At 43.2% G+C, this 24,679-nt stretch overlaps 2 protein-coding genes across 6 annotated transcripts; both read left to right on the forward strand.

Annotated features, from left to right (window-relative positions):
* Nucleotides 1–154: 154 nt before the first annotated feature.
* Nucleotides 155–9,351, forward strand: LOC106562048 (receptor-interacting serine/threonine-protein kinase 2). Of its 3 annotated transcripts, none has more exons than XM_045689059.1 (11): nt 155–708; nt 4,308–4,461; nt 5,665–5,814; nt 6,079–6,221; nt 6,370–6,419; nt 6,556–6,708; nt 7,136–7,221; nt 7,440–7,508; nt 7,603–7,744; nt 7,895–8,086; nt 8,737–9,351. In XM_045689059.1, the coding sequence occupies exons 1-11, from the start codon at nt 563–565 to the stop codon at nt 9,048–9,050; spliced, it is 1,599 nt and encodes a 532-aa protein (XP_045545015.1). In that variant the 5' UTR covers nt 155–562; the 3' UTR covers nt 9,051–9,351. The 3 variants fall into 3 exon arrangements, with proteins under 3 accessions (XP_045545015.1, XP_045545016.1, XP_013982059.1); XM_045689060.1 differs by having other exon boundaries at nt 158–708; nt 8,740–9,351; XM_014126584.2 differs by having other exon boundaries at nt 158–708; nt 6,559–6,708.
* A 1,529-nt stretch (nt 9,352–10,880) lies between these two features.
* Nucleotides 10,881–24,670, forward strand: LOC106562049 (Y+L amino acid transporter 2). Of its 3 annotated transcripts, XM_014126587.2 has the most exons (11): nt 10,907–10,999; nt 16,372–16,436; nt 16,558–17,138; nt 17,840–17,965; nt 18,088–18,232; nt 18,723–18,846; nt 19,255–19,358; nt 21,715–21,811; nt 22,071–22,220; nt 22,375–22,558; nt 22,727–24,670. In XM_014126587.2, the coding sequence occupies exons 3-11, from the start codon at nt 16,637–16,639 to the stop codon at nt 22,792–22,794; spliced, it is 1,500 nt and encodes a 499-aa protein (XP_013982062.1). In that variant the 5' UTR covers nt 10,907–10,999; nt 16,372–16,436; nt 16,558–16,636; the 3' UTR covers nt 22,795–24,670. The 3 variants fall into 3 exon arrangements, with proteins under 3 accessions (XP_013982061.1, XP_013982064.1, XP_013982062.1); XM_014126586.2 differs by lacking the exon at nt 16,372–16,436 and having other exon boundaries at nt 10,881–10,999; XM_014126589.2 differs by lacking the exon at nt 16,372–16,436 and having other exon boundaries at nt 10,881–10,999; nt 16,558–17,090.
* Nucleotides 24,671–24,679: the final 9 nt, after the last annotated feature.

Consider the following 24,679-nt stretch of genomic DNA (forward strand, 5'->3'; position numbering starts at 1 on the left):
TGGCACAGCCATGCAGCCTCCGTCCCCTAACAGCCCATCTCTACAGGAGGCATGGGGAAATCCTCTTCAGTCCTTTCCCTTTTGGTTGAGTTGTCAACTAACAAAAACATTCACTATGTCATTATCATTTAGGTTAAACGTTGGGTGAAAAAAAGTCGAAATGCCCTCAGTTTTCCACGTGGATTAAACATTGTCATGTAGATATTGCGGGTTAAAATCACGTGGTTCAATTCGTTTTTGACCAGTTGGTAGTTGAATCAGGAGTTGTTCAAGCCAAGTTACGCCGCTGCCTTTATCTGTTGTTACGCCATTGACAAAAAAAAATGACTTCATCCTTCATTTTATAGCCTACTGTTGCTAGCCAGGAGATTTCCGTGAACAAAGCAGCCAATCGTGTCGATGTACATACACTGTCTTAATAGCACACGTGGCAACTCGATGCTTGCTGTTCAATTTGTCAGTGCAGTGAAAGACAAATATATTAATCCATGGCAGAGCAACAAGCAAGATAAAATACAGTTTTATTATTATTGAGCCGACTGGTTTCTATTCCTACTATCAGATGGCGGTGGAAACTGTTCATCAAGAGGACGTGCTAAATGTGATATTGTGCCGAACCAGCGCAGGCGGGTGTCTTCGGGGTACTTACCGGAGAACAGAGCTACAGGTGTCAATCAAGGTCCTCTCGTCTCGCACTGCAGGTGGAAGGTAAAGTTTGCAAAGCTCAAATGCAATGACAAAATCTCTCTCAATTCAAGTCAAGTCAAATGGCTTTATAGGCATGGGAAACATGTTGACATTGCCAAAGCAAGTGGAGTAGATAATAAACAAAAGTGAAATAAACCATCAGAAATGAACAGTAACATTACACTCAAAAGTTTGTAAATAATAGAGGTATTTTAAAAGTTGTATTACTAGCCAGGTACGGTGTTGCAACAATATGCAATTAGTTGAAGTAGGCTACGAAAGGGAAAATAAGTAGACAGATAAATATAGTATGTATTTACAATGATGTTTGTGCTTCACTGGTTGCTCTTTTCTTGTGGCAACAGGTCACAAATCTTGCTGCTGTGATGGCACACTGGTATTTCGCATAATAGATATGGGAGTTTATCAAAATGTGATTTGTTTTCAAATTCTTTGTGGGTCTGTGTAATCTGAGGGAAATATGTGTCTCTAATATGGTCATACATTTGGCAGGAGGTTCGGAAGTGCGTGTCAGTTTCCACCTCATCGTCTCTCGAGAGCCAGGTCTGCCTATGGCGGCCTCTCTCAATAACAAGGGCTATGCTCTTTGAGGCTGTACATAGTCAAAGTGTTCCTTAATTTTGGGTCAGTCACAGTGGTCAGGTATTCTGCCACTATGTACTCTCTGTTTCATTTGATTTATTTTATTTTATTTAACCTTTTATTTAACTAGGCAAGTCAGTTAAGAACAAGTTCTTATTTACAATGACGGCCTACCAAAAGGCAAAAGGCCTCCTGTGGGGATGGGGGCCTGGGATTAAACAAATAATAATAATAATAATAATACAATATAAATATAGGACAAAACACACATCACAACAAGAGAGACAACACTACATAAAGAGAGACCTAAGACAATAACATAGCAAGGCAGCAACACATGACAACAGAGCATGATAGCAACATAACAACAACATGGTAGCAACACAAAACATGGTACAAACATTATTGGGCACAGACAACAGCATAAAGGGCAAGAAGATAGAGACAACAATACATCACACAAAGCAGCCACAACTGTCTGTAAAAGTGTCCATGATTGAGTCTTTGAATGAAGGGATTGAGATAAAACTGTCCAGTTTGAGTATTGTTGCAGCTCATTCCAGTCGCTAGCTGCAGCGAACTGAAAAGAGGAGCGACCCAGAGATGTGTATGCTTTGGGGACCTTTAGCAGAATGCGACTGGCAGAATGGGTGTTGGATGAGGGCTGCAGTAGATATCTCAGATAGGAGGGAGTGAAACCTAAGAGGGTTTTATAAATAAGCATCAACCAGTGGGTCTTGCGACAGGTATACAGAGATGACCAGTTTACAGAGGAGTATAGAGTGTAGTGATGTGTCCTACAAAGAGCATTGAGCATTTTTTATTCTACTGCATCATTGATTGTATGTTGTTTTACTCCATGTGTAACTCTGTGTTTTTGTATGTTGTCGAACTGCTTTGCTTTATCTTGGCCAGGTCGCAATTGTAAATGAGAACTTGTTCTCAACTTGCCTACCTGGTTAAATAAAGGTGAAATAAAATAAATAAATAAATAAATTGGTGGAAAATCTGATGGCCGAATGGTAAAGAACATCTAGCCGCTCGAGAGCACCCTTACCTGCCGATCTATAAATTATGTCTCCGTAATCTAGCATGGGTAGGATGGTCATCTGAACCAGGGTTAGTTTGGCAGCTGGGGTGAAAGAGCAGCAATTACGATAGAGGAAACCAAGTCTAGATTTAACTTTAGCCTGCAGCTTTGATATGTGCTGAGAGAAGGACAGTGCACCGTCTAGCCATACTCCCAAGTACTTGTATGAGGTGACTACCTCAAGCTCTAAACCATCAGAGGCTCTAATGACACCTGTGGGAGGAGGGGCATTCTTCTTACCAAATGATTACCACATTACCTTTTCTTTTGGAGGTGTTCAGAACAGGGTTAAGGGTAGAGAAAGCTTGTTGGACATTAAGAAAGCTTTGTTGTAGAGCATTTAACATAAAATCCGGGGAGGGGCCAGCTGAGTATAAGACTGTATCATCTGCATATAAATGGATGAGAGAGCTTCCTACTGCCTGAGCTATGGTGTTGATGTAAATTGAGAAGAGCGTGGGGCCTAGGATCGAGCCTTGGGGTACTCCCTTGGTGACAGGCAGTGGCTGAGACAGCAGAGTTTCTGACTTTATACACTGCATTCTTTGAGAGAGGTAGTTAGCAAACCAGCCCAAAGACCCCTCAGAGACACCAATACTCCTTAGCAGAGAATGGAATGGTCTACTGTATCAAAATCGTTGGCCAAGTCAATAAAAATAGCAGCACAATATTGCTTAGAATCAAGGGCAATGGTGACATCATTGAGGACTTTTAAGGTTGCAGTGACACATCCATAACCTGAGTGGAAACCAGATTCCATACCCAAGAGAATACTATAGACATCAAGAAAGCCAGTCATTTGATTATTGACAAGTTTTTCCAACACTTTTGATAAACAGGGCAAAATAGAAATAGGCCTATAACAGTAAGGATCAGCTTGATCTCCTCCTTTAAATAAAGGACGAACCATGGCTTGCTTCCAAGCAATGGAAACCTCACCATAAAGGAGAGACAGGTTACAAAGGTTCGATATAGGCTTGGCGATGATAGGGTCAGCAACCTTAAAGAAGAAAGGATCAAGTTTAAGGAGCTCCTTTAGCACCTCAGACTCAGTGACTGCCTGCAGGGAGAAGGCCAAATATCATTAAGGCCAAATAGCATTCCAGTTTGCTTAATTTTTTTTGTTAGTTCTTTCCAATGTGTCAAGTAATTATCTGTTTGTTTTCTCATGATTTGGTTCGGTCTAATTGTGCTGCTGTCCTGGGGCTCTGTCGTGTATTTGTGAATCATAGCCCCAGGACCAGCTTGCTGAGGGGACACTTCTCTAGGTTAATCTCTCTGTAGGTCATGACTTTGTTATGGAAGGTTTGGGAATCACTTCATTTTAGGTGGTTGTAGAATATAAAGGCTCTTTTAGCCAGATCCTAATTGGGATGTTGAATTTTATGATCATTTTGATGGCTTAGAATGCCCTTACTTTGTCTCTCAGATCATTCACCGCTTTGTGGAAGTTACCTGTGGTGCTGATGTTTAGGCCGAGGTAGGTGTGTTTTGTTTGTGTTCTCTAGGTCAACGGTGTCTAGATGGAATTTGTATTTGTGGTCCTGGCAATTGAACCTTTCTTGGAACCCCATTATTTGTATTATAGGTGCTGCTGTAGGCCCTTGTTGGGAACAGAAGCACCAGATCATCAGCAAACAGTAAACATTTTACTTCAGATTCTAGGAGGGTGAGGTTGGGTGGTGCGCTCTCCCTCTTTCTCTCTCTCTCACACACACACACACACACACACACACACACACACAAATATGAAAAATCTGCCACATTATTGTGGTTACTTGTTTAGTGTAAACAAAAGCCTTGTGAACCAAGACCACTTCAGCAGGTGCGTGTCTGTTTGAGGGTTTGTGTGTTTTTATGTGTTTACTGTATATGTCTGCATATGTTTGTATGTTGTGCGTTTACTGTGTGTTCTGTTCTTCCCCAGTGAGTGGACTGAGTGGATGAGAGATGTGGCTGTAGTCAGACAAGTCCATTCAGAGCGGGTTTTGGTTCCTCTGGGTGTGTACAAGGCCTGGTGTCTGATGGGCCTGCTGTATGACTGGATGCCAGAGGGCTCTCTACACTCTCTACTATACCAGGTCAGTGTTATATATGCACACTCAGTCTAACTCAAATATGAATATGCATGTATAGTGTGTGGCAGTAGGCTAATTGATTAATCTAAGTTGGTTCTGCAACTTCCCTTGGTTGCAGCATACAGTAGACACAGAGTACACCAAACATTAAAAACACCTTCCCAATATTGAGTCGCTCTTTGCCCTCAGAACAGCCTCAATTTGTCAGGGCATGGACTCTACAAATGTTCCACAGGGATGCTGGCTCATGTTGACTTCAATGCTTCTCACAGTTGTGTCAAGTTGGCTGGATGTCCTTTGGGTGGTGGACCATTCTTGATGAACATGGGAAACTGTTGAGCATGAAAAACTCAGCAGCGTTACAGTTCTTGACACCAACCGGTGCGCCTGGCACCTACTACCATACCCCGTTCAAAGGCACTGAAATATTTTCTCTTGACAATTCACCCTCTGAATGGCACACACACAATCCATGTATCAATTGCCTCAGGGCTTAAAAATCCTTCTTTAACCTGTTTCCTCATCTACACTGATTGAAGTGGATTTAACAAGTGACATCAATAAGGGATCATATCTCTCACCTGGATTCACCTGGTCAGTCTATGTCATGGAAAGAGCAGGTGTTCTTAAAGTTTTGTACACTCAGTGTATCAACAAACTGGCGGTCGATTGACGCACATAAAGTTAGTCAAATAATGTCCTTCTTTTGATTGCTTTATTTACAATTTCTGTGTCTTCATGGTGAAACAATGCTGTGCTTGTCGCCCACATGCTGTGTCTGGAAAGACCCTGGCTGATGCAAAAATTGATCTATGTGTCATCAGCACTGTCACTGCCTTATTTACACAGAGCTCTTCCTGTTTCAGGAGAAAGTTCAGACAGTAGATGTGACACTGCACATGATTTGATCTGTCATCAGCACTGTCACTGCCTTATTTACAGAGCTCTTCCTGTTTCAGGAGAAAGTTCAGACAGTAGACGTGACACTGCACATGATTTGATCTATCTGTGGTTAAACTGTATTCACATACAGTAAGTTGTGTTGTGGTCATGTTGAATTCTTCAGTATTTTCAGTTCACAATTTCAACTTTGTGTTGTCATGTGCTTTTTTTTCAGTTCGCTTTTATTTATTATCCATTATAATGAAGTGAATAGAGTTGATACTGCATCTTGTGAATGATTGTAACCCTTGTTGTCCCTGTCAGACCCAGCTGTATCCAGGTCTACCCATGAGTTTCAGGCTAGGCATCCTATTAGATGTGGCAGAAGGGTTGTGCCACCTCCACTGCATACCCCTCCCCCACCAGGCCCTGAAACCCACCAATGTTCTCCTGGACCAGCAGTACCGGGCCAAGGTAGAGAACAGTGACTGTTAACTGACCCAGTCCTGTACTACAGAGACAAAAGTCTTCTCTCTGAGTGGTGAAACTAATGTGAGAAAGAACTCCCTTTGATTGAGGGTATATTTTCCATGGGATATGGTGTATTGTGAACAGTTACAGGTGTAAGCTTTACAGTGTACGTATGTGGGTTTGAGTCTGTGTTAGAGCAGGTGTTTTTTGTCGGTTTGTGTGTGGGTGTTTGTTCATCTGTGGGGGTGTTCATGTTCCTACCTCCAGGTGAGTGACTGGGGCCTGCCCAGGGAGTGGAGGGTTGGCGCCTCTCTCTCTGCTGGAGGAGGGCCCTGCTTCAGGGACTTGGTGTACCTGTCTCCTGAGGCCCTGACTGGGACCACACCCTCTGTGGAGGCAGACATGTACAGGTGAGGTCACCTTTCATGGTCCTGCCACTTCAAACAGTCATATTCACCAATTAAATTTACCAGGTGGTGAAGGATAGGTTTACCACTTTTCTACAGATGCCTTTACTAATGGCCATGCAGTTACCCAATGAGTATCTTCTCTCTTTAGCTTTGGCGTGCTGCTGTGGGAGACATTGAACAGAAGACAACCATGTGAAGGTGTTTCTATTTCCTTCCGTCTATTCAAAGCACAACTCTGTTTCTATCAGCAGAGACTAGATTATACCTGGCTGTATATCATACAGTCTCAATATTTTATTACATTTGTAATTTGTCATCATTGTCTATGCCCAAGCAGATTTGCTCCAGCTGCTTTCAGGTGATGATGGGATTGGTTCAGGCCTGAAGGATGAGCTGCTACCCAAGCATGTACCCCACTGCCATACCCTCTCTCAGCTGATGACCAACTGCTGGAGCACTAACCCACACAGCCGTCCAACAGCAGAGGGTAAGTCTGTCTGTGAGGGTGAATCAGAGTATAGATAGACAATGGTGAAGAGAGCAGCTGTGCCTGGTCTTTGTGATCTCTCCCTACAAGTCCCCCTTCCTTGACTGCTTACCTGTTGAGGACAAGTGACAGGCAGAACCACTTGCAGCACCCACCTCCTCTCTGTTCCACACGCCATGACTGAGAGATACAATCCCATACCCTACTTCTGCCACTTAACTCAAAAGAGTCTTATTGATTTTCTCATCTAAATTGTGTTCAATTGTTTATTATCTGGTGTTAGTTCATATCCATGTATTTCCTTGCCTATAACTGCCATGTGGGTATTAAAAAAAACGGGACATTTTGGTGCATTATGGTCAATGTGATGTTTACTTGGCAGACATCTTTCTCATGTCCTCTTCTTTCTCTGGCTCTCTGTCCATAGACTGTGCACTGGAACTGAGGAGTGCCATAGCAACCTTTGATCCCGATGACATGACAAGGGCTACCCTCAGGGTGAGGGAAAGCAAGGTACGGATCATCCTCATTTAATAAGTTCAATATTACACTCCGAAGTCCGATATTCTCTGTTTCCACAACCCTGATCTGCTATCGGTTTGTTTTGACTGAGGAAATCAGGATATGTTACATGTGCTTTTAATCTCTCAACAGGTATTACTGAAAACAGTAAATAGACCAGTCACTAATCATGAGCAAACATGTGTATGTGTTTTCTGTCCCTTCACCAGGAGAGGGCACTACATGACTCTAAAATACATCCTGTGAAGGACATTCCCATTGAGATAAACAACCTAGAAGTGAGCTTGGTTCACATTTTTTGTGATATTCTGATTGTACTTAATGCTTGTGATGTCTTACATTGAAAACAATATTTACATATCTCATTTCTAGGCCCGCGCTGGTTCCGGAGACGCTAAATGTGTCGGCAACAAGACACTGCCCTTTCCACAGACTTCCTACCCTAGTAAAACACTCCCTAGTCCCACTACAGCCATATATACAGGGGAAGCACCCCAGAGGAAGCACTGTCAGGGTAAGAACTTCAAACTGATCGATAATGAGAGCAGTTTGTGAATATACTCAGTTTGTTGTCAGTGAAACCACCCTGTTTATCTTCTTTATTAAATCATAATTAATTTATATCTTATCTTGAACAGTCTAACAGCAACGTGTCTCTCCCCAGACTGTGTGACTGGCTCTGCGGTGTCTTCCACCAGTCCCAGATGTCCCAGCAGTGGACCGGGTCCTGAGCATTCCAGAGGGACAGGAGGCGTCTCCCAGGGACAGAGACAGAGCCCACCACCCCCACTCTCCTCCAGTCCCTCCAAAGCCCTCAGACAGAGCCCTCTCAACCAGCCCACTGCCAGCTCCCATGGTAGAAAATGTGTTTAAGCTTAGACCTCCCACCTATTACCCAGTTTTGTCTGCAAACGTTTGTACAGTGCCAGACTGTAGCTATCTATAATTGACTTATCTTTCTCTAGCGTGTCTAAAATGTTGCTGAAAAAGACAAAGTGAAGCATTATGAAAATGAGTAGACGTTACAAACAGTGCCTCTCTCTGTGTGTTTGTATGTGCACAGTAAGCAGTTTTGGGGATTGCTGGTTTCCTGCATGGCCATCCTTTCACAGTCTTATCAGTATCCAATGCGTTTCCTCCCTTGGGGATCTTTGTTTCTCTCTATAAGTTGTCTGTTGTCCCAGTAAATGCTCTGAGTCAAAAACATTTTGTCTTTTTAAAAAGCAATACATGGCTACTAGGCATTTATGATTGTGACCAGTGTGTTGAATAAGAGGGTAACTTGTCTAGTAGGGCTATGAATTTCAGTCTTCAGTGAAATAATGTACATATTACTGTCTTTCATATCAGATAGCTACTACTTGTCTCTTGTCCTCTTTCTCTGAGTTGTCTCAGTATTTTCTCAAAGTCCTCTCTACATGATTTGTGTTTTATGAGTGTTTGAGAGAGATGTGATTATTATAGTTCTTGTGTCATCCCTGAAACTTCACCCGCCCTTCTTGTCAGCAGCTGCACGGTGTGCGTCTCCGACTCCGATGGCGGTGAGCTGTTGTCGTATCCTGCGCGAGAGACGTGAAAGCATCATTCGAGGCATGACGGAGGGACGACTCAACAACCTGCTGGATGTGCTCATCTCACGGCGAGCCCTTCCCCCGGAGGCCTGTGAGGTCATCTCTGCCTCTCTGACACTGACCGCTCGCACACGCTCCCTACTGGACACCTGTGCCTGTCAGGGGGAACATGCAGCTTCCCTGGTAGCTACCACCCTCGGTCTGATGTCCATTGCCACCAATCATTGCCCTCCACAGATGTCTCACTGAAGGTGGATGGATGGTTATTAGAATGGGGGTTGTGTAGTGAAGGGCCCCTAACCAAATGTATCTGTTCACGGTTTATCATGTCATACTGTATCTCAGAGAGTGTCAATTGAGACTGGAGCCTTGGAATGAAGAGCTGAGGAACCCTAACCAAATCTATTCTATACTCACTCAGGTCTAATACAGACCACAGTCAGTCAGAGAACCTGAGATTCCTAATTTCTTCATAACAACTGCAATGACTCATCTATATCCATAGAGATCCATGTTGGGGGGGGACCTGTCCATGCCATTGATAAGTCTTGAGTATTCAACCAGTGGTGCTACCTCTTAAGTTGATGTCAATCAAAGGTTTGATTAGAGTAAGCTTCTGTGACAGTCAATGATAGAAACAATAGTGTTGGAGAGAAACCAATGAAAGTGAATAGCTGTGTGGATGATTAATCTGCTTTGATCATGTTTATGACCCATCACTAGCGATAATGAGTGTTAACTATGTGTTGAGGGACTACTGAGCTAGCAAACAAAAACAGCTTTGTTCTATATTAGATGCTAAATTTTCTGTGTTGTGTCATGACTTTTGACCCTCTCTCTGCTCTGTGGGTTATTGTGTGGTGCCACAATGTTGCTCGTCTTTTGACTGCCTGTTTCTAAAGTACATATTGTACAAAACTATATGTTCAAATAGTTTGGATTATCCCGTTCAGCACTTTCTGACTTGGTATCTTGTAACAAGATTATTATTTGTTGGTTTATCAGATAAGATAAAATAACTGAACTTGAGTCTAATTTTATGCCACTTTTGTTGGTTATTTGTGTTTGTAAACCTGTTAAATCCTTGAACCTATAGGTCATTGTCACATTCCCCTCAGGGTGCCCTTTGATGTTGTTCCCCATCTCCCGCAACACTCCTTTTAACAGTTCGTCTGGTCTTCGCACTTCCACCGGCTTCACACAGTACCAATTGTCACACAAGTTCTAAAGACGTTTATGTACTAAAAGGGTGAAAAGGGGTCTTGTCAAATGAGAGGCCCAGTTGAGTATTGGCCATAGTGTACATCTTTTTGTTGTTGTTTGTCTGTTTAATGGCATGCTGAGAACAGAAGACAGTAATTTCCCCAAGCACTGTCTGTGTGAATAGCCTAAGGATTTGAATATTTGGAGTTCTATAATAAAGTAAATACATCTATAACGACAACATTAGATCAAGACTCCTCGACACTCAAGCAGCTCTTTTCTTGTTGGTTTTTGAGTTCATGCCCTCAGAAACAAAGGAAGATGTTTAATAAAGGCTGTAATTTTCATCCAGTGGCGTAAAGTAGGTCTACTTCTAGAATTGTTGCCTATTACTGTTGCGCTCAAATATATTGCCCACTGGGCACACACTTGTATCAATGTTTGCTCGTCATTTCAATGAAATTACGTTGAACCAATGTGGAATAGACAACTAATTGTCATCTGTGCCTAGTGGGTGTTTTCTCGCTTCAAAACTGGTTGAATGGCTATTTTCACCCCGAAGGCACCTGCAAATTACCACAGGTGAGAAATTACACAGTAAACGAGATTCACTTCACTTGCCTCCAACCAAATTCATTTGATTTCTGAATAATTGATTCCAGGTAATTATTTTACGTTGAAGTGAAAAATCTGTTTCATTTTTGTTTTTTTGTCCAGTGTAGTTGTAAATCAAACAAATACACGGTGAACACAAAGTGTGTGAATGTATATATATATATATATATATATCTTTTTTTAAAGTTATTTTAGAGGAAAATAAATAGTGAATCATACAAGCGTTTCAATATACTGTATTTGAGAGACCGTATCCATTCGTGTGATCGTTTATTGCCGCTGTCACATGACTATGATAATTGATCTCTGTTGTGTGCACAGTGGGGATGCCACACATCTTGGCAGGACGTCAAGAGCGATAAACAGAAAACAAGAAAAAGGTAAGACAAATAGCCGATACAAATGTAGCGGTTACTACTAATTTCACTAGTTAGTGTAAATTTCTGATTCACAGCCAACCTGCCATGTAGGATAAAGGACGTTGTTATTTCCTGGAAAGAAGATGAAAAAAATAACTGTTCCCTTGCGTTTGCATAGGGTTTACTGTATGTTTTACTGAACATTACAGTAAACAATGTCAATATTGTTTTAGAAACAGACCAAAATCAATCTAATTTAGGCGGAAAATATCAAATCCGCGATTTCCCTGTAGGGGAGAACGGGGTTGGTTGTCACAGTGCTTATCAAAATCCATGGGAGCTGTGTAATAATCTGCTGCTACTGTAGTCTGAATGATAGAACAGCTTGTAATATTCATATGTTTAAACATACTGAATTATAATTGGATGCATTTTACCACCATATCATACTGTGCTATGATTGGTTAAGACCACCCAGATGGTTAGGTCATGGTCAGTTGATCATGGTTGGAGATAAGTGAACATGCCAGTTGTAGCTAGCTAATAAAGAGCTACGTTAAGAAATATCCTGTAGTACTGCATTTTATTATTTTGTACAAAGCGTGCAAAACAAGACACAGCTATTTCCATGTTAAAATGTTATGGGATGCATTTTTCTCCATTGTTTTTGATGGTTGGATGGTTGGTAGGCCTAAGTTATAATCAAATAGTTTTAACAGTAGACTGCTGTGGCTAACTTAAAGTGGGTACATTCTCAGTGTTAACAGTAAATGCGAGGCAGAAGTTGGACTGAATTTTCACAATGTTCAAGTTTGTGCTCAGCAGACCTGAAATTTGCTCAGGGCCTAATTTTTTTTTGAGGGAACATTGTTCAGATGCATGATTTATGTCTACAATGAATGATCCTTTTACTGAAAACGAAAGGCTGGTAATTTAAAAGATTCATAGTCATAAGTCATTACTTTCTTTTGTCTAGAGACCTTGTGAGTATGGTGGTAAGGCTGGGCAATATATAGTCTTTTAATGTATACTGGTATGGATCCACGTACCTTTATTTCTTTTTGAAATACCGTCTATAAAGTTATTTTTGATACAGTGCTAAATAAATGAAAGGTTGGACAAATTGGACTAGTTTACTGTCAGTTTTGTCCTAGTTTGATTGAGTATAAAACAATCAGAATGGAGAAAGCCCATTTAAACCACTTAGAATTCATTGGTTGTCATCTAGGGATGCACGATATATCGGTGAACATATCGGAATCGGACGATATTAGCTAAAAATGCCAACATCGGTATCGGCCGGTGTCTAGTTTAACGCCGATGTTAAATACCGATGTCAAAGGTACCGTGCATAACTATGTAACGTAGGTACATGACTTAATAACCCCACGTAAAATTTTGCGCTACACATAACCGCCATCGATAAGAGACATTACTGTGCAGCCGTATTTATCGACCTGGCTAAGGCTTTCGACTCTGTCAATCACAACATTCTTATTGGCAGACTCAACAGCCTTGGTTTCTCAACTGATTGCCTCGCTTGGTTCACCAACTACTTCTCCGATAGAGTTCAGTATGTCAAATCGGAGGGCCTGTTGTCCGGACCTCTGACAGTCTCTATGGGGGTGCCGCAGGGTTCAATTCTCGGGCCGACTCTCTTCTCTGTATACATCAATGATGTCGCTCTTGCTGCTGGTGATTCTTTGATCCAACTCTACGCAGACGACACCATTCTGTATACCTCTGGCCCTTCTTTGGACACTGTGTTAACTAACCTCCAGACGAGCTTCAATGCCATACAACTCTCCTTCCGTGGCCTCCAACTGCTCTTAAATGCAAGTAAAACTAAATGCATGCTCTTCAACCGATCGCTGCCCGCACCTGCCCGCCCATCCAGCATCTCTACTCTGGATGGTTCTGACTTAGAATATGTGGACAATTACAAATACCTAGGTGTCTGGTTAGACTGTAAACTCTCCTTCCAGACTCACATTAAACATCTCCAATCCAAAATGAAATCTAGAATCGGCTTCCTATTTCGCAACAAAGCATCCTTCACTCATGCTGCCAAACATACCCTTGTAAAACCGACCATCCTACCGATCCTCGACTTCGTCGATGTCATTTACAAAATAGCCTCCAACACTCTACTCAACAAATTGGATGCAGTCTATCACAGTGCCATCCGTTTTGTCACCAAAGCCCCATATACTACCCACCACTGCGACCTGTACGCTCTCGTTGGCTGGCCTTCGCTTCATACTCGTCGCCTAACCCACTGGCTCCAGGTCATCTACAAGTCTCTGCTAGGTAAAGCCCCGCCTTATCTCAGCTCACTGGTCACCATAGCAGCACCCACCCGTAGCACGCGCTCCAGCAGGTATATCTCACTGGTCACCCCCAAAGCCAATTCTTCCTTTGGCTGCCTCTCCTTCCAGTTCTCTGCTGCCAATGACTGGAACGAACTGCAAAAATCGCTGAAGCTGGAGACTCTTACCTCCCTCACTAGCTTTAAGCACCAGCTGTCAGAGCAGCTCACAGTTCACTGCACCTGTACATAGCTCATCTGTAAATAGCCCATCCAATCTACCTCATCCCCATACTGTATTTATTTATTTATCTTGCTCCTTTGCACCCCAGTATCTCTACTTGCACATTCATCTTCTGCACATCCTACCATTCCAGTGTTTAATTGCTATATTGTAATTACTTCGCCACCATGGCCTATTTATTTCCTTACCTCTCTTATCCTACCTCATTTGCACATACTGTATATAGATTTTTCTAATGTATTATTAATTGTATGTTAGTTTATTCCATGTGTAACTCTGTGTTATTGTATGTGTCGAACTGCTTTGCTTTATCTTGGCCATTTGCACAGTTTTTTGCACTAATTTTGTTTATTTTCGTACTTGTTTTGTTTAGGCTACTTTATTTATTTTATTAACTTGTAGGCTTATATGAAAGGATTTGTACAGTTCGATAGGCAAAAGCCATATCCCAATAGACTTATTCGTTTTTAGCATAAGCCAATGTTCATTCGTTTTTAAAGGTTCTAAATAATTAGTTCTATCTCATTGTATATTTATGATTTTTACAGTTCGATAGGAATAATAGGCCTATTAGTTTCTAGCCTAAATCAATGTTCATTCAAGTGTTATAAAGATTGTTATATGCTAAATAATGATTTATTTAATCTGATTGTTGACTTTTATATAAATGCACAATTTGTAAGCTATATAAAACAGACTCATCATTCATTCATTCATACAACGACTTCATCATTCATTTAGCCTATTTTTGTTTGTTTCTGCTTATTGAAAGTGTTGCTGCGAGAGCTTCTACCCGATTTGCCGGTTGCGCAATTTAAGGACATTAAAAGGCTAAACGCTTCGACAATATTATACATATTTGTTTATAAGTTTAACTTGTGAAAGTAACGTTTACTGCAATTTGTATTCACAGTAGCCTATGTGTAGGGCCCTTTTTCCCAAACAGACAATAATATAGGCCTATCTGACATTTTGGGCTGCGTTGGTGCTCTCTGCTCTTTCTACAATCTACATTGTCCTCTTGCGTTATGTTATAGTTTAACTACCACATATGTATTGAAATATACTGCTCAAAAAAATAAAGGGAACACTTAAACAACACAATGTAACTCCAAGTCAATCACACTTCTGTGAAATCAAGCTGTCTACTTAGGAAGCAACACTGATTGACAATAAATTTCACATGCTGTTGTGCAAATGGAATAGACAACAGGTGGAAATTATAGGCAATAAGCAAGACACCCCCAATAAAGGAGTGGTTCAGCAGGTGGTGACCACAGACCACTTCTCAGTTCCTATGCTTCCTGGCTGATGTTTTGGTCACTTTTGAATGCTGGCGGTGCTTTCACTCTAGTGGTAGCATGAAACGGAGTCTACAACCCACACAAGTGGCTCAGGTAGTGCAGCTCATCCAGGATGGCACATCAATGCGAGCTGTGGCAAGAAGGTTTGCTGTGTCTGTCAGCGTAGAGTCCAGAGCATGGAGGCGCTACCAGGAGACAGGCCAGTACATCAGGAGACATGGATGAGGCCGTAGGAGGGCAACAACCCAGCAGCAGGACCGCTACCTCCGCCTTTGTGCAAGGAGGAGCAGGAGGAGCACTGCCAGAGCCCTGCAAAATGACCTCCAGCAGGCCACAAATGTGCATGCGTCTGCTAAAACGGTCAGAAACAGACTCCATGAGGGTGGTATGAGGGCCCGACGTCCACAGGTGGGGGTTGTGCTTACAGCCCAACACCGTGCAGGACGTTTGGCATTTGCCAGAGAACACCAAGATTGGCAAATTCGCCACTGGCGCCCTGTGCTCTTCACAGATGAAAGCAGGTTCACATTGAGCACGTGACAGACATGACAGAGTCTGGAGACGCCGTGGAGAACGTTCTGCTGCCTGCAACATCCTCCAGCATGACCGGTTTGGCGGTGGGTCAGTCATGGTGGGGTGGCATTTCTTTGGGGGGCCGCACAGCCCTCCATGTGCTCGCCAGAGGTAGCCTGACTGCCATTAGGTACCAAGATGAGATCCTCAGACCCCTTGTGAGACCATATGCTGGTGCGGTTGGCCCTGGGTTCCTCCTAATGCAAGACAATGCTAGACCTCATGTGGCTGGAGTGTGTCAGCAGTTCCTGCAAGAGGAAGGCATTGATGCTATGGACTGGCCCGCCCGTTCCCCAGACCTGAATCCAATTGAGCACATCTGGGACATCATGTCTCACTCCATCCAGTTGGTGGATGCTTTAGTCCAGGTCTGGGAGGAGATCCCTCAGGAGACCATCCGCCACCTCATCAGGAGCATGCCCAGGCGTTGTAGGGAGGTCATACAGGCACGTGGAGGCCACACACACTACTGAGCCTCATTTTGAGTTGTTTTAAGGACATTACATCAAAGTTGGATCAGCCTGTAGTGTGGTTTTCCACTTTAATTTTGAGTGTGACTCCAAATCCAGACCTCCATGGGTTGATAAATTGGATTTCCATTGATTATTTTTGTGTGATTTTGTTGTCAGCACATTCAACTATGTAAAGAAAAAAGTATTTAATAAGATTATTTCTTTCATTCAGATCTAGGATGTGTTGTTTAAGTGTTCCCTTTAGTTTTTTGAGCAGTGTATATTAGGCCTATGGCAAATGGGGAATAGGCCATTTGGCATGTCGCCCTGTTGCGGAGGTGCAGTCAAATTCAAATATACTTCACCATTGTTTGTGACATCACAATGTCATCACCGTCGACGATGGCTGTCGAACATTGTCATAGAAGATGCTATTGTAAAATTGCTTGCTACATGTGGAAATTAAAAAGGTTTATTGTCAATTATTTCTTTAAAACGTTCGTACTGTTTAGACATGGGCGTGAGATGATGGGCGATGATGGGGCCTCCCAGAGCTGCAGGGGTTTCCGCTACACCGGTGAGTGGGCTTGAAGGAAAGTAGAGGGATTTGCTTCAGAGGCATTAGCCAGGCTAGTTTTCTTTCTCTCTTTCAAATCTCTAATTCTCTGTCTTCTCCTTTCTTGTCTCTTGTCTCTTAGGGCAGATAGCACCTAGTCAGAGTGGACCCTTTTCCCAGAAGTAGCCAGCCAGCTAGGACCCCAGACAGACAATCCCAGCATGGGGAACCAGGACGAGTCCAGGAAGCTGAACGGGAGCTCCTCGCACCCCGACGCCACCTCAGCCGTGGCCCCCGAGCAGGCTAAAGAGAGCATGCAGATGAAGAAGGAGATCTCCCTGCTCAATGGAGTCAGCCTAATCGTGGGCAACATGATTGGCTCGGGCATCTTCGTGTCTCCCAAGGGCGTGCTCATCTACAGTGCCTCCTACGGCCTGTCGCTGGTCATCTGGGCCATCGGTGGAATATTCTCAGTGGTCGGCGCTCTGTGTTACGCAGAGCTGGGCACCACCATCACCAAGTCCGGGGCCAGCTATGCCTATATCCTGGAGTCCTTTGGTCCATTCATTGCCTTTATTCGCCTGTGGACATCACTGCTCATCATTGAGCCCACCAGTCAGGCGGTCATCGCCATAACGTTCGCTAACTACCTGGTGCAGCCACTGTTCCCCACGTGTGAGCCACCCTACTCATCCTCGCGCCTCATTGCAGCCGCCTGCATATGTGCGTAAACACTTATGACGCGCTTACGCACTCACTGCCTCACTTTTTCCTTTATCCTTCTCTCACAAGTGGCAAACAAAGTGTCAAAGGACACTCTGAAAATACAGACACTGTAAAAATAGAATATTAGCAGACTGTTTAATTTAAGTTGAGTCACTAAAAGAAATAGTACATACTGTTCCTGCATTACAGGGTGTACATTTGAACTAATTCCAAATCTGTTTTCATGCATGTGTGTGCACTCACTGGACTGTGCATCTGTACAGGCAGAAGCCCAACAGAACAGAGCAGGCAGAACTACTCTCAGAGTGAAGAAGCTTCAAGTCCTCTCATCATGTGACCTGTGAATTGTAACACATAACATGTAACTAATTGAAAGAGTACTGTGTGATTGAAAGTCTCACAGCACAGTAAAATAATTTGTCTCTGATCTTTGATCTTTCACAGTCTTCTGCTAAGTACTAGTCTGCTGATGTTTTTTTTTCTTTTTTTTTTTTTTCTACTGCATCATTGATTGTATGTTGTTTTACTCCATGTGTAACTCTGTGTTTTTGTATGTTGTCGAACTGCTTTGCTTTATCTTGGCCAGGTCGCAATTGTAAATGAGAACTTGTTCTCAACTTGCCTACCTGGTTAAATAAAGGTGAAATAAAAATAAATAAATAAAAATGTTGTGTGAACACTGTCTTTGGTTGGCCCAGGTTTGCTGACGTTCATCAACTCGGCCTACGTGAAGTGGGGCACCAGGGTGCAGGATGTCTTCACTTACGCCAAAGTTCTCGCCCTCGTCGTCATCATCATCACAGGCATAGTTAAACTATGCCAAGGTCAGTGACACTGTAACACTGCTGCCAACACACTACTGTTGATTCATTTTCATATCAGATTTTTATCCCATTTGCATGAGAGGTTGTATAGTAATTATTGTAATTAGTAATTGTCCTCTCAGGATGCACCGTGAACTTTGAGGCGTCGTTCCAGGGCTCTTCTACAGACCCAGGAGACATTGCCTTGGCCCTGTACTCTGCCCTGTTCTCCTACTCAGGCTGGGACACACTCAACTTTGTTACCGAGGAGATCAAGGACCCAGAGAGGTACTCACGACACCCTGAAAAACACATACCAAACATACCGTTATTGACCTGTTTGATTTCCGCCTCTTTAGTCAGTCATTAACTAGCCTGGCCACAGATCTGCTTGTGCTTTAGCCAACTCCTTTGTCGTGCATGACAGTTTGGCATGACAACGAATCCAACAGAGGGGTCGGCTGAAGCACAGACTGCTCTGCTCCCGTGCTAGAACAGTAACTGTGTTCCGTTACTAATTGGAGGAAGCTTTGGTAACAAGGATGTGTGAATACAGTGGTAGTTAATGGAGTGCCATAGTGATTGCGGCAACTGGATGTTATTCCAAAGTAGAACCTCCTGTATGTACATTCACACATTAACGCCATTGCCATGTAACCTTAACACCATGTTGCACTGTTTGTTTAAGCAAGTAAACTCCTGTAAGAGTATATGCCAAGCAGAGAGAGACGTATACTGTATGAATGATAATGTTTGACCTCTTACCCTGTTTCCATAGGAACCTGCCCCTGTCCATTGCCATCTCCATGCCCATCGTCACGATCATATATATCATGACTAACGTGGCTTACTACGCCGTGCTGGATATGAGTGCCATCCTCGCCAGTGATGCCGTGGCTGTGGTGAGTTCAGAATTAAGAGCGCTCACTTTTATATCTTGGAATAGAGCTGTTGAAGAGCAGATTATTGCTCTGATTTCCGGGAATGTAGTTTGAGAGGTAAGTTGCATGCAGCGCCGACCCACATGCCACATGTTGAAGTTATTACCAGGCGATGAATGCCCTTGCTTTTTTTTTATGTATACATTGATTTGCTGTTCTGTTCCTAGGCCTGTTTGTCTTTTGATTCTATAAGCGTCTGCTCACCCTCAGGCAACTGTGTCGGCTGGGCTGGCCCGGCCCAGTGACAGTCTGGATGTTTAATTGGAGTCCGACAGACTCCCATTTAGATATGGATCTTTCTTTATAAATGTGTAAAAGTGCGTTTTTGAGATTCTGTGTAAAAAATCTTTTTTTAAATCTCCTCTGTAGACGTTTGCCGACCACACTCTGGGAGTGATGAGCTGGACCATCCCCATCGCTGTGGCTCTGTCCTGTTACGGAGGGCTAAACGCATCTATTATCGCCGCATCCAGGTAAACCCTGTGACACACACACATACAAGGCCCTAAACTTTATAGTCTTGCTGTACAGTCTAAGGCCTCGATTTCCATGTTCCATCTGGTTATATCTCTGGTTATGTTGAGCTCCGATGGATTTTATAGTGACGTTCTATAATAAAAAAACATCTGGAGTGACTTTCTGGTAATGCTACGGAGGTACACTAAATTGCCAAAAGTATGTGGATACCTGCTCGTCGAACGTCTCATTCTAAAATCATGGGCAATAATATGGAGTTGGTCCCCCCATTTGCTGCGATGACAGCCTCCACTCTTCTGGGAAGGCTTTCCACTAGATGTTGGAACATTGCTGCGGGGACTCGCACCCATTCAGCCACGAGCATTAGTGAGGTTAGGCACTGATGTTGGCCGGTTAGGCCTGGCTCGCAGTCAGTGTTTTAATTCATCCTAAAGGTGTTGGATGAGGTTGAGGTCAGGGCTCTGTGCAGGCCAGTCAAGTTCTTCCATACCGATCTCGACAAACCATTTCTGTATGGACCTCACTTTGTGCACGGGGGCATTGTCATGCTGAAACAGGAACGGGCCTTCCCCAAACTGTTGCCACAAAGTTGGAAGCACAGAATCGTCTAGAATGTCATTGTATGCTGTAGCGTTAAGATTTCCCTTCACTGAAGTAAGAGGCCTAGCCCAAAACATGAAAGCCCCAGACAATTAATTCCTCCTCCACCAAACTTTACAGTTGGCACTATGAATTCGGGTAGGTAGTGTTCTCCTGGCATCTGCCATACCCAGATTAGTCCGTTGGACTGCCAGAGAACATGTTTCCGCTGCTCCAGAGTCCAATGGCGGCGAGCTTTACACCACTACAGCCAACGCTTGGCATTGCGCATGGTGATCTTAGGCTTGTGTGCGGCTGCTCGGCCATGGAAACCCATTTCTTGAAGCTCCCGACTAACAGTTATTTTTGCTGACGTTGCTTCGAGGCAGTTTGGAACTCTTCAGCACTCGTGGTCCCGTTCTGTGAGCTTGTGTGGCTTACCACTTCACGGCTGAGCCATTGTTTCCCCTAGACATTTCCACTTCACAATAACACCACTTACTGTTGACCGGGGCAGCTCTAGCACGGCAGCATTTACTTGTTGGAAAGATGGCATCCTATGACTGTGCCAATTTGAAAGTTACTGAGCTCTTCAGTAAGGCCATTCTACTACCAATGTTTGTCTATGGAGATTGCATGACTGTGCTCGATTTTAAACACCTGTGAGCAAAGGGTGTGGCTGAAATAGCCGATTCCACTAATTTGAAGGGGTGTCCACATACTTTTGTATATATAGTGTATGCTGTATGCCACAGATTTACCATTATGTTGTCCAGATACTCTAGTGGCCGCTAGTGCTGAGCGATTAACCGAAATGTTTGTTATTTTTGTAATTGACGGACATCTGTTAAATTATTTGAACTCCGTTTCGTTCTTATTTTTTTTTTTACTCTCAATACACACATTGGCTGCAGTTTCACTAGTCATAAATCAGATCATGCCTGAACTGTGCGATGTAGCAGAGAGTTGTAGTTACCAATAGGCCAATTTTCTACATAGTTTAGCGCAGAAAACGTGATTATTAACTACAATGACCATAATCCATTGCATGGCTATTTGTCTGGTTTGTGTGGGGCAGCCATGGAGAGGGAGAGAAGAGACAGAAGAGGTGAGATTGAGAGGGATAGAGAGCAGATAGAGAGCGAGGTATCTACCTGAAAATACATAATCTAAGTGATTGACAGTGGGTACTCAGCAGTCATAAAAGCCTTATTTACTTTGAAGAACTATTGAAATAGTTTGGGCTCCCGAGTGGCGCAGCGGCCTAAGGCACTGCGTCTCGGTGCAAGAGGCATCAATACAGTCCCTGGTTCGAATCCAGGCTGTATCACATCCGGCTGTGATTGGGAGTCCCATAGGGCGGCGCACAATTGGCCCAGCGTCGCCTAGGTTTGGCCGGGGTAGGTCGTCATTGTAAATAAAAATGTCTTCTTAACTGACTTGCCTAGTTAAATAAAGGTATGTCAGACAACATAGGCAGGAGCTCTATAGAGATGAGGTGATGGATTGGAATTAAATATAAAGTCATCAAATGTAATTTATACAACTGAAATACTTAATTTAAGTAAAATCATGTGAGTAACTGATGATAAATAAGTGATAAACAGTACTGGGCAGGCACTACCATCATGGGACTTTTATGATTTTTTTTATTCTGTGTTGTTCAACCCACATAATGCATAGTGCATTAAATAATCTAACCGAAACAGAACCGACCAAAAAAAGCACTAATCGCTCAGCACAATCTCTAAGTGATACCTCTGCCGTTGGCAGGCTGTTCTTCGTGGGTGCTCGTGAAGGTCACCTCCCGGACGCCTTATCAATGATTCATGCGGAGAGGTATACTCCTGTCCCTGCTCTGCTCTTCAACGTAAGCACCCCCTTTCCTTACATCACTTACATCGCAGACTTTAGAACAATTGCATCGACTTTTATGCCAAACAAACAAAGTAGAATCATCTCCACTGTCCACATCAATGCAATGCTACTGTCAATGCTGACACCTGGTGGATGGACATGCCCAGGGCAGCTTCCTTACTATCTGGTGTGGATGATGCTGATGAGCCATGTCTCCCTGGCGAGTCATACATTCTGCCTCTTTTGACCAGCGTCTTTTTTTGTGCCCACAGTGTGCCATGGCCTTGGTATACCTGACTGTGGAAGATGTCTTCCAGCTGATAAACTACTACAGCTTCAGCTACTGGTTCTTTATGGGTCTGTCTATCGCCGGGCAGATCTACCTGCGCTGGAAGGAACCTGACAGACCCAGACCACTCAAGGTGAGATGAGATAACTTGACTGTCTCACCCGTGAACCAATATGTTCATACTTTATCAATTAATAGACTAAAGATAAGTAGTTACATGTAAGGCAACAATAAATGTTATTTTCTTCTTCTTCCTTCCATGTCTGTCCTTGTGTTCCTGTGTGCAGTTGACCCTGTTGTACCCCATCATCTTCTGTTGTTGCACTGTGTTCCTCGTGGCAGTGCCACTGTACAGTGACACCATCAACTCTCTCATTGGCATTGCCATTGCCCTCTCAGGAGTGCCGGTCTACTTCCTGGGCATCCACCTGCCCGAGTCCAAACGCCCACCCTACATTACCAAGTTACTACGTGAGTTACCCTCTCTAAATAATACCCTTTCCTCAGCCTGTTTCCAAATAAGGACTGATTTATATTCCTGTCTTGTATAATAGTTTTAAATAATTCCATTGAGAGATGTGGAGTCAGTATTTTCATTTAGTAATTTCTGATTGCTCTTAACTCTTTCTTTTGTGCTAGGTTCTTTCACACGCTTTACCCAGCTCACCTGTTTCTGTGTGCTCACCGAGATGGACATCAGTGAGTGAACCTCACTCCCAACCATGACATAAAGTTCTCACCATGTTACCCACCACCCTTTGCAATTCACAAACAGACACATGGGACCAACTCGTGGAAATCCACCTCTTTTGCAAAAACAAGGGAATATTTAAACATTTTACCTGAATGTCTCACTACTACATTAGTCTGTAGTTTACAAGTTGGGACACTATACACACGTTTACATGCACAGACAGGTATAGAGAGGTGACAGTGTGGGACTCCAGTTGCTTTTCACTGCCGCCAACCTGGTGCCTGATGGTTCATGTGAAGTTAAGAATTGAGGCAAGGACAGATCCCAAGGAAAGCCATGGTCATCTGACCAGTACTCTAGGACATCCCCTCCTCCTTATGTCATTATCCTACTCATAGTTTCACTTCTCCCCATCTCCTGACATAGCATTGTCCCCTGCCTAGTGTATGAGCTGAGGGGGTGAGATCCACATCAGTGCCTGTGGAGGTCTATCCCTTCTCAGGGGCTGGAGATCCATGTAAGATGGCAATACATCTCTTATCTTGTGATGGAATGACCTAGAGAGGTTAGACAATTTTGTTATATGATCTCAGAGTACACTTTAATTTTTAGAATTTGAATGTGCTGTGCCTGTCAAAAACATATACACAGAGTGTACAAAACATTAGCAACAACTGCTCTTTCTATGACATAGACTTACTAGGTGAATCCAGGTGAAATCTATGATCCCTTATTAAATCCAGTGTAGATGAAGGGGAGGAGACAGGTTAAAGAAGGATTTTTAAGCCTTGAGACATGGATTGTGTATGTGTGCCATTCAGAGGGTGAATGGGCTGATAGTATGGTAGTAGCTGTCCTGCGCACCGGTTTGAGTGTGTCAAGAACCGCAACTCTACTGGGTTTTTCACACTCAACAGTTTCCCATGTATATCAAGAATGGTCCAACACCCAAACGACATCCATCCACCTTGACACAACTGTGAGAAGCATTGGCGTCAACATGGGCCAGCATCGCTGTGGGACGCTTTTGACACCTTGAGACTGTTCTGAGGGCAAAAGGGGGTGCAACTCGTTCCTAATGTTTTGTACACTGTATGTCTACATATCCCAAAGGGACATGCAAACAGAGATTTTTATAAATATTCAAATGTGTTTCTTAAAAGTGATGCTACGGTCTGTGTTCTCGTGGAGCTTTTGAGTTATGGATGATAGTTTGTTATTATGGATGATTTTTGGAAAAGGGGAACAAATGACTCCGTGTGCTGCTACTTGGTTCACCACAGCTCTACTACTGTCCTTTAGTTCAGTGTTTTTTACAGCCCTCTGGAAAAATGCAGTTTTTATCAGAAGCAAATTTTTCTGTGAACTGCTGACTGACCTCAGTAAGGTTAATATATAAATTGTAAACTATATCTACAGTATTTGTCCAAGTGTACACATTTTCATTAGTGGGGCTGGACCTCTATCAATTATACAATAGTCATTAACCTGAAAAACCAATCCCACCCAGACATTCTCGACTGTATTGCTTTGGAAAATGTGCAACAGCCCCAACTAAATGCCATGTAATCTCAGAAATGGCAAATGCCACCATGGTCTTTGGAGGGTTACACATACATAGAGGCCATGTCAGCTTTACCAACAGTTTGGGATCACTTGGGGCAGCAGCAGTGAATTAAACAAATGTTCACTTTACTGTACATGTAAGTCAACCATGCAAAGGATCTCCTGGGCCAATACTTAATGAAGCCACTTAACTTGAGTATATTTTTTCTGGGGAATGACAGCTGGCAAACGTGACTGAGCCAACTAGAAACATGAAATGCCCCATGGGAGATTAGATGGTTATCTAAGTTATTGTTTGGTTTATCAATAAAACTTAACCAGTTTGCAGTACA

The sequence above is a fragment of the Salmo salar genome, chromosome ssa11, assembly GCF_905237065.1.
Source record: "Salmo salar chromosome ssa11, Ssal_v3.1, whole genome shotgun sequence".
In the NCBI taxonomy this organism is placed as follows: Eukaryota; Metazoa; Chordata; class Actinopteri; order Salmoniformes; family Salmonidae; genus Salmo; species Salmo salar.

What these genes read in the sequence shown, in the direction of transcription:
- LOC106562048 (XM_045689059.1), top strand. Translation starts at nt 563, where the DNA reads ATGGCGGTGGAAACTGTTCATCAAGAGGACGTGCTAAATGTGATATTG. An exon ending in CAGCCGTCCAACAGCAGAGG is followed by an intron (nt 6,709 to 7,135) that starts GTAAGTCTGTCT and finishes CTCTGTCCATAG; the next exon opens with ACTGTGCACTGGAACTGAGG. An exon ending in CCAGAGGAAGCACTGTCAGG is followed by an intron (nt 7,745 to 7,894) that starts GTAAGAACTTCA and finishes GTCTCTCCCCAG; the next exon opens with ACTGTGTGACTGGCTCTGCG.
- LOC106562049 (XM_014126586.2), top strand. Translation starts at nt 16,637, where the DNA reads ATGGGGAACCAGGACGAGTCCAGGAAGCTGAACGGGAGCTCCTCGCAC. An exon ending in CATAGTTAAACTATGCCAAG is followed by an intron (nt 17,966 to 18,087) that starts GTCAGTGACACT and finishes TTGTCCTCTCAG; the next exon opens with GATGCACCGTGAACTTTGAG. An exon ending in CCAGTGATGCCGTGGCTGTG is followed by an intron (nt 18,847 to 19,254) that starts GTGAGTTCAGAA and finishes TCTCCTCTGTAG; the next exon opens with ACGTTTGCCGACCACACTCT.